Below are 9,333 nucleotides of genomic sequence, written 5' to 3'. Positions count from 1 at the left end.
GCCCAGAAAGGAAAGATAAGACATTAAGAGTTGAGATTCTGGCTTAATAGTATATATTAGAAAGAGGTTTTTAAACCTGTCCTTTCCTGATGAAGGTATATAGAATTGTGGATGGTGTGGAGAAAGTGGAAAGGGAGAAGAACCTCTCATAATACTAGAACTTTAGGTCCTTCAATGTAGCTAAAGGCTGGAGGAGTCTGGATGGGCAAGAGAAGGGACTTCACACAGTATGGTTGAACTGTGGGATTCACTCTGACGGGATGTAGTCATGGCCACCAACTTGGAGAGTCAAATTCATGGAGGATGAAGCTGTCGGTGGTTACTGGACACGGCTATGTTCTGTCCATTGTCAGAGGTAGTATGCCTCGGAATACCAGTTGCTGGGAATCACAAATGGGGAAAGCATTTTTGGACTTAGGTCCTTGTGGGTTTCCCATGGGCATCTGTTTGGCCTCTGTGTGAACAGGATGCTGGACTAGATGAGCCACTGGCCTGATCCAATAGGGGTTTTCTTATGTTCTCATGGTGAAAATTAGCTAGATTAGCCCATGACATGTACATGGGTGTTTAAGGATGGGTAGCTGTCATTCAAAGTTAGTGTTTGTTGCAGGACCTGTCCGGAGTGTCCTGTATCAAGTATTAGTTGACACTCCATCTGTAAACTGGCTGACATAAGACCCTCGGCAAACATGCAAAAGGCTTTCTCCCTTATCACTAACAGTTCTTATGCCTTATGCATCTGGTGTTTAGGGGGAACATATTGCAGGAAGGTGAGCACCTCAGCAACTGCACCTCTCATCATTTAAGCTCCAGCTATTGCTATTTCTTGTGCAAGGGAGTGCTGCTGGTCAAATTATGTGTGATACTGTTGTTTTTAAAGCCCACATTTGTTTCAAAACTGTTAATTTCATTTATCAGCCTTTAATTTTATTATTGAGAGCCAGTGTGGTTTAGTGGTTAGAGTGATGGACTAGAGTTCGAATGCCCACACAGCCATGAAGCTCACTGGGTGACTACTGCCTCTCAGCCTCAGAGGAAGGCAATGGTAAACCACCTCTGAATACCACTTATCATGAAAACCCTATAGGGTCACCATAACTCAGAACTGACTTGAAGGCAGTCCATTTTCCCCCCAATTTTATTATTACTACATGTGTGTTTCTAGCTGTTTTTTTTTTAATTTACAGAACAAAATATATCAGTTTTGGAATAGTAATATTTAAAACAAGGCAAGTGGATGGCATATTTCAGATCTCTCTCCCCTATCCCCCGCACTGAATTTTCAGATAAAATGTGGGGAAATCATTTTCCTCCTCAGAAAATTTTAAAAGATGCATAATGAAATCTGACTGTTTTCATGTGTTTTCCCATTTTGCTGAAATGGTAAATGTAGACTGCATTCCTCAACAAATTTACCTGGAAATAACCCTTAGTGAACACAGTGGGACTTATTTCTGAATAAACATGAATAGGTTTGGGCTGCATTTTCCCATTCTGAGTACATGTGATGTGGCATGTGATGTTTTAATATCTTCAAACTCGCTATTTATTTTAGGAGGCTCTTTAGGAGCATATGTTCCTATTTTTACCATATATATTTTTCCCACTTAGATTTTGCAGGTACAAAATTTGCAGTTTTATTCTGCCTTATCAAGGAATGAAAGCCATATGGGACATAAAAATTGATGATTGTCATACTGTCATGATGAATTATTGGTTGTTTTCCATACTTTAGCAAGCTACACTTCTGTCCCAGATTGGCAATTGTCGCTTCCCCAACTATGCTGATATTTCCTAAGCTGCTGGCAGTGAGAGGGATTGAGTTTTTGTCCGTCGTGTAAAGACAGAAATGGCATCTTTAATTGGAGCATTGCATAACAAGGACAGGTGAGGTTTAAATCTTTGGGAATGTTGCAGCTGAACTACTATTTTAAAACAATAACCTGGCTTGCAGCACTTTTAATTGCACCAAGTGTTTTACGGTAGTGTTCTAAGGTTTACTGCGCCACGGGTAAAGCGTATTTGAACTAAACTGAATTACAGAATCAGCATCTATGGTGCCTAATCCGATTCTCCCGCGTTTGCAGAAGTGGCTGCTGTGTCTTTAAATAAAAAAAAGTGGTAGTTTAAGCTTGTATTTTTGACGGCGGACAAAAAGAGAGAGGAAACAGTCGCCCAGTTCCCTTTATTTTCCTTTTTGGTTGCATTTAAAGGGGACGTGCACATTAGGGAAGAGAAGGGACAGAAGGGGGAGGGGAGTTTTTCCAACTGTTTCTTCCCTCCGAAGGAGGCTGAAAGTTGGAGAGGTACACGGGTGGCGGTGGTGGGGAATTTCCCCGGTATCAGATTGGATGGAACAGGTACATGTGAGGATCGCTTCTGGAGGAGGAGGGAATGGAACCGACCAGAAGCGACTGGGTGCAATGCCCAAGGATGAGTAGAGACTAGCATGCCAATGGGGGGACAAAGAGACGAAAGTAACCAGGAGAAGTGGGGCGGGCTTGCAGCAGGATCGTAATGTATGGGCTCCCCACGGCCCCCTCCAGCCCCGCCAGCAGATCTCCTGCCTTGAGCCGTTTGCAATGATCGCCCAGCTCGGGGCTATTGTTCTCTGGTCTCCGATTCTGCTAAGAAGCTGGACTCGTTCAGGGAGGACGCAAGTGGGTCTTTTGGAGATTGGCGTGGGAGAACTATACAGCGCTGGGACGCTTGTGACTGGGGAGAGAGGGGGCTTTCTAGTGAAACTGAGGAACGCAGGGCTGGGAACTGCGATGCCTAGATTTTGAGCGGGTGGGGTGGGATAAGAGCCTGGGAAGGGGAACTTGCAGACGGGACGCTTGGCTGGGTTATTTGATTGGTTAAGAGGTTTCTTCGAAAGGGGCCTAGTAGGTTATAAAGCAAGATCGGGGGAGGGCGTAGGGTGCTTGGACCAAGGATTGCTTTGCTGGGCTGGGTCAAAAGCTCATCTAGCCCAGTGGCTAGCCGGGTGGATCAGAGCGTTCACAAGCAGGGCCTGATAAAAAGGAGGATCTTTCTCCCCTGTTGTTTGCGCCGAGCATCTTATGTTAAGAGGTAAACTGCCTCTTCATGTGGCGTTTCCATTTAGCGATCCTGGATTGTCTGGGAAGGGAGTGAGCCGAGTTGAGCTGTTGATTGAAAAGGGGGAGCAGAAGACATGGAGCTGGAATACCTAGGATGGGCATTGGGAGTACTGAAGACCAGCGGGCCCCGAGTTCTTGAGAGAGATTAAGAGGGCTAGATGTTGCTGGTTTGGGGGTTTCGGAAGGTGTTCAGTTGGAGAAACGGTGGGGCTGGGTCCAGAACTCCTGAATCCTCCATGGAAAGATTTGGGAGCTGAACAAGTTCTCTAGAAAGTTCAGGACATGCACCAGAGGTAGCAAGGGTCCCAACATTCCTGGGTGTAGAGTTTTAATCTTGGGCTACCAGACATGCTTGTTCATTCATTAAAAATATGTATACCCCATTCAGGACAGTTTACAGCATAATAAAACATATTTTAAATATTTTACTTTTGGCAGAAATATGTTCAGTGGAATCACGCAAGAGGGAACCTTTCTGTGGCCGCATAGTCTGTGGAACTCTGCCTCAGGAGATCTTTCTTATGTTCTCTCATAATAATATTTTGCCATCATTTTAAGACATATAAATACCACCCTACATTTGTTTAATTTGGAGGATTTTGATTGCCCTTGCTGTCTGTTTTCTCATACCGTTTTTGATTAACCATCTTAGGTTTGTTACATTGATACTGTTTTTATATTTTACTGTTAGCCTCCTTGGGCATTCTCAGATGGAAAGGCTGGACAGAAACTTACTTAACTAAAACCAGCACCTGTGCTTGTGTTAAGGAGGGACAGGGAGGAGCGGGGATTTGAAGAAATTCACAAGGCCCATTCCATGATTCCTTCAAACCTTAGTCAAATCATCCCCTCCCCCTTTAGCTCTTTAAAACCAGTAAGTAAGGAGAACAGGTCTCTGCCCTCTGTGTAATTCAAGCCCTGGCCACTTGACCTGCCCACCCCACCCCTCCTGTTTACATGTTGTCTTTCCTGCTTTTTCCAGAGGAAGATGCTATGAGGCTGGTGTTCTGCTGGTGTGGGCTCACCGATGGAGGTCCAGCTGGTTACAGTGAAAGAAGAGACAGCGCCGGTAACACCCCCCATCTGTCCCCTATGCCAGGAGCTGCCGATTCTTGCTGGGTGCAAAGGGCAAGTTCCACAGTGCCAGGGCTGCAAAAGCCTCTTGTTAGAGCCCCACAGATGGTTGCCTGGCAACCCAGAGACCCTGTCCCTCCCTGCTGAGAGGCCCTACAGCTGCTCTTTTTGCCCCAAGCGCTTCAAGAGGGCCTCGGACCGACGCGACCATGAACGGGTACATACGGGCGAAAGGCCATATGGCTGTGGCATCTGTGGCAAGCGCTTTACTCAGAGCTCAGTGCTCTCTGGCCACATGCGCATTCATACTGGCGAGCGGCCCTTCCGCTGCGGCGTCTGTTTTAAGTCTTTTAACAATGGCTCAAACTTCCGCAAGCACCAACGCATCCACAGTCAACCCTTTGGTTATAGTGAGAAGGGGGACGATGGGAAAGACTGTGCCCTTCTTCTTGAGAAGAAACGGAGCCAATTAGCTGAAGGACAAGATGGCTGCAGTATAAGCCATGGCCCCCCACCAAGACAAAATGGCTACCAAATGATCAAAGAACTGAGGGAAGGTGAGAACAAGAGGGGCCATGACCCAAAAAGGAGGCAAAGCGGCCCTTATGGAAAAGGCTTAAGCCAAGATGGCAACTGCAGTAGCAACCTGAGGCAAGCTGGTGTTGATGTGGACCATTTCACGAGTACGAAACTAAGGCAAGATAATGCTAATTGTGGTCCTAACCTTGACATGAAGCAAAGTAGCCATTCTAAGGGTCTAAGACAGGCAAGTGATAGAAAAGAACATGTTGGGGTACTGGGGGGAAATGGTGACTGTGGCCAGGAGGTGACTCAAAATGGCCATGGCTTCAGACGACCGAAGTATGTTACTGGTGAAAATCCTACTCTAGGTCTGAGGCAAAATAGAGCAGGTGAAAGCCACACTCAGGGCGAGCAGAAGCCTCATCTTGACACCCCCAATGGTAAGTTACAGCTAGATGACAGCAGTTGTGGAAAAGGCCTTTTGCAAGTTGGTAGCAACAGGACCTATATCCACAAGCTGAGTCAAGAGAGTGGAGTCGGGGGCTATTTAGTAAGGAGAACAAATGGAGGCTACCTCAGAGGGCTGAAGCATAGCAGTGGGGAGAGCATCAGTGCACACACAAAACAGAATGGCAGAGGTGGAAGCCATGCCAATGCACTGAATCCAAGCAGGGCCATCAGCACCTTGGAGCCAAGACGAAATAGACACCAAGGTGTTGCTGCCAGTGACCTGAGACAAAACGACACTGGCCACTTCCAATTGCTGAGACAAGACAGTGGCAGCAACAAAAAGAAACAAGTGGAATTTCAAGTGTGTGCCCAGGGGAAGAGTAATGTTCTCACAACAAAAGTGTCTGCCTGGGCCTGCCCTGATAGGGGCAATGTCATGGACTGGGAAGAGACCAATGTGGGGATAAGAGAAAGGACTGAATTTGAAGGATGCTCTTCCTTAGACATGCCTGCTAGCATATCTCCCTGGGAACAGGAGGGTCCTGAGCCATGTTCTTTGCCTTACAATAATTCTGTATCCCCTGGTTGCTGCTCCTTACAGGATGAGTTCAGAAGTTCCCCTCAGCACTGGCAAGAAGGTAGCTCTACACCTTCTTTTCCTTTCCAAGATCCCGGGCCCTATGATCAGCACTCCCAGTCAGCATTTGATTCCAAGCCCTTTCTCTGCTTTGCATGCCCCAAGCAGTTCCGTCGTGCCACAGATCTGAAGGAGCATCTACGGGTGCACACGGGTGAAAGGCCCTTCGGCTGCACTGTCTGTGGCAAACGGTTTACGCAGAGCTCAGCCCTGGCCACTCACCGGAGACTGCACACTGGGGAGAAGCCCTTTGAGTGTGCTGTGTGCTGCCGGCGTTTCAATAACTCTTCCAATTTTGCCAAACATCGCCGGCTTCATGGGCAGGAGGGTGCAGGACTTGGTGGTAAAGTGGTAGAGAAAGAACAATGGAGTGCCAAGCCACAGTGATGTTTTAGGAAGTTCTCCATTGGGAGATGGAACACTATAGCTGTAGTCCGGGCTGTGGGCACTTCTGCACCACTGCAGTATTGAACGCTGGTTCCAGTGTCTTGAGAATTTCATTTTTAACTTTACAGAAAACAGCAAGTTTCTAGTCCTTCAGGTATGTTTCAGATATAATGCCAAACTATGGTTCTGTTTCATAAGCAAGCCTCAGGCTTGAGCACTCCTTCCTCTAGTGCTTTCTGGTTCTTGGCAAATAACACATTGCCTGCAAACTAGACCCAAAGACTACAGTCAAATCAAATCATTTTGTTTCTTATTCTGGTTTGCAGGTAAACTGTGTCTTGTGTAGACCACGTTTGCAAAGATCTAGGTACAGGAGGAAATTGAGCATATAGGGGGAGGAGGAAGCGTACATCAACCTGAAACCCAAGTACTTAAAGAAGTGGCTTCCCAAATATTATCCCAACTGGATATTGTGATTTGCAGGGGCTGCCCTACATCTTGTTCTGTCCTTGGTGGCCATCAGTAGGGCAGTGACTCTGGACACTATATGTGGAACTCCCTTCTAGGGGATATTCATTTGGCCTCCACATGAGAAATCTTTAAACATAAGTTAAAAACATTTTTATTTACCCAGGCCTTTGGGTCAAATTGTGGTGTGGTCTGCTTCTGCTGCTGTGAGATAGCTTGATGGTATTTGATAAAAAACTGTATATTTGTTTTGCTGTTTTATTTTTAGTGTTAGGCCATCCTGTGCTCCTACTGGAGGCAGGGTGAGGTACAAAGCTGATGCATTAATAAGTCTGAGGCTCAGTCATGTAACTCCAAAGCATGTTTGGCATTACATCTAAAAGGAGCCAAGGCTGGGATCTTGCAGATGTTTTTGTTTATGATTACTTGTGAACCAAATCTTACTCTGGTTTGGCATTACATCTGAACCAAACCAACGAAGAGAAGTCTGAACGCGCATGGCTAACGTTTGGTAAAATTTCTGAAATGGGGGCAAGGGATGGAGGGTTGCTAGCAGAGCAGAAATTTGAGCAATCAGTGCCTTGTACAGGTATCTGCCCCTTTCCCACTGTGAAATAAGCACGTTACCATTTGCTTAATTTGCATAACTACATAATTGCTAGAGTGTAGGTGGTTTTGGCTGCAATCCTATATCCATTTACTTGGGAGAAAGCACCACTGAACTCATTAGCCTCAAGAGACATGGGATTGTGCTATTAGACACCAAAACTGGGGTATGTTGATGCAGTATTGTTTTTGTTTTTAAAGCAGATGCATGGTCCTGCTCGTAGCAACCACAACACACACATTTTTATGTGTGTTCTTACCTACAAGAGGGCAAATTTTAAATGATTTTTTAAAAAAAACATGCAACTGGAAAAAGCTGTAAGTAAAAATAAGATTTGTTCATGTTATGCCTGCAATGATGCAAGTTGGGGAAAAGGTCTTTAGGAAAAAGGTCTCTCAGAGTCTTTTAAACGTCAGTAAAAATCCAAAGGCAGAAATAAAATCTTCTGTAAGTTGTTGCAATCATGTTCAAAAGCAAAAAATGATTCCTCACATTCTGCTTTGCAAACACAAAGCAGTTTAAAAGGTTTTATAAAACACTAGTGAATTTTAATATAATACTAATGGGGGGGAATTAAATATGAAGAAGATTGCATGAACCAAGCTTAAAAGCCTCTGAGGCTACTTGCTGTGTTACCCAATATACTTTCACAACACATCTATCCTGTGGGTTACATTCAACTAACTTTTACTCAGAGGAGATCCATTGAACTTAATTACCATAACTAACTTAGGGCTATTAATTTCAGTGGGTTTACCTGGAGTAAATGTTAGTTGAACACAACCCTAAATATCCAGCTCAATCTTTTTACCCATTTAGACCTCTTAGTCTTGTACCTTTACATCAACTGGGCTCCTGCTGGGAGGAAGGGTGGGATATAAATTAAATAATAAATAAAACTGTAGTGAATTGCTATTTTTTTTAGACTAAGCATTCTTAGTTCTGCATTTCTCATTGTGCATTTTACAATGTAAACCTTTTAACATTGCTGTGGTCTATCCAAGGGTGGACTCTCATGGCCATTTTCCATATGCAGCACAAATTTATTGGTAGAGCTGGGCGTATTGTACCAGTCTCACAAGTGAAAACAGTTCCAGATGAAAACATTACTCAGTATCTCCAGTTACAGTTTTTGACATTTTTCTGAGTACTTTTAAGTTTTCATCTGGTAAAATGTAAATGTACTGCCTTCAAGTCGATTCCGACTTATGGCGACACTATGAATAGGGTTTTCATGAGTTTCTGTGGGATGAGGGTTAAACAAGTGAGATGTGTGAGAGCTGTAAGGGAACTCTCTCACCATATCATGTAAATATGCCAGATGTTAATCCAAGCCTCCCATACATGAACAAACGAGCCAAATGCAATATTCTTCTGAGCAGGATGCCATCCAGCTTCTCTAACTGCTCATCCTCCTAGGTATGAGCCAAAATGAACCTAGCTCCAGTGGTAGAGCATATACTTTGAAGGAAGAAGGTCCCAAGTTCAGCTACTGACATTTTCATTTAAAGGGATGAGATATCAAGTGGTGGGAAAGACGCAGTCTTCTTTTTTTGTTAAGCAGAGATTTGGGAGAACTACTGCCAATCAGAGAAGACAAAATGGGCTACCTGGACAAATACTCTGATCTGGTTTTAGTTAACTTTTTTGAGCTTAAGGAGAAAAGATTTCTCAAAAACAAATCTTAGCTCATTTGCTTGCAAAGATTTAATATTCTGATTTAAATTACATTAAATTCACCCCACTTAATATACTATTGGATTAAGTGTATTTTTCCTGAGGGGCAAAAAAAAAGTATTCCACTTGGTAATGCCACCCTGGGCTCCTATTAGGAGGAAGGGAGGATATAAATCTAATATAAATAAATAGATTCTCGGCTTGTTATTGCTTTAAGGGTAAAACTTTTTTAAAAAACTTCAAATTTTAGTTTCAACAGCAACATTTGAATGTCCACAAAATTAAATTTTGCTGCATTTTTAATGTCTGTAAAAGTTTGCTTCCACTGATTGTCTGAGGCTTCTCCTCTAGCTCCAATAGTTGAGATCAAATTAGCAGAGAAGGTGAACTGCTGGGACTTGCAGTTCACC

General features: G+C 44.2%; 1 protein-coding gene across 5 annotated transcripts; it reads left to right on the top strand.

The window, feature by feature from the left end:
* Nucleotides 1-1,865: 1,865 nt before the first annotated feature.
* LOC133367105 (zinc finger protein 135-like) lies at nt 1,866-7,710 on the top strand. Of its 5 annotated transcripts, none has more exons than XM_061590862.1 (2): nt 1,866-1,887; nt 4,084-7,710. In XM_061590862.1, exon 2 carries the CDS (start codon nt 4,129-4,131, stop codon nt 6,169-6,171), a length of 2,043 nt encoding a protein of 680 aa, XP_061446846.1. In that variant the 5' UTR covers nt 1,866-1,887; nt 4,084-4,128; the 3' UTR covers nt 6,172-7,710. The 5 variants fall into 5 exon arrangements, with proteins under 5 accessions (XP_061446846.1, XP_061446843.1, XP_061446844.1 ...); XM_061590859.1 differs by lacking the exon at nt 1,866-1,887 and adding an exon at nt 2,225-2,360; XM_061590860.1 differs by lacking the exon at nt 1,866-1,887 and adding an exon at nt 2,368-2,660.
* Nucleotides 7,711-9,333: the final 1,623 nt, after the last annotated feature.

Source organism: Rhineura floridana, chromosome 11, assembly GCF_030035675.1.
Source record: "Rhineura floridana isolate rRhiFlo1 chromosome 11, rRhiFlo1.hap2, whole genome shotgun sequence".
NCBI classification, from domain to species: Eukaryota; Metazoa; Chordata; class Lepidosauria; order Squamata; family Rhineuridae; genus Rhineura; species Rhineura floridana.
The sequence above is the reverse complement of the archived record's forward strand: the minus strand, read 5'-3'. Positions and strand labels throughout refer to the sequence as shown.

Excerpts from the sequence above, each read along its gene's own strand:
- LOC133367105 (XM_061590862.1), top strand. The coding sequence starts at position 4,129 with ATGGAGGTCCAGCTGGTTACAGTGAAAGAAGAGACAGCGCCGGTAACA.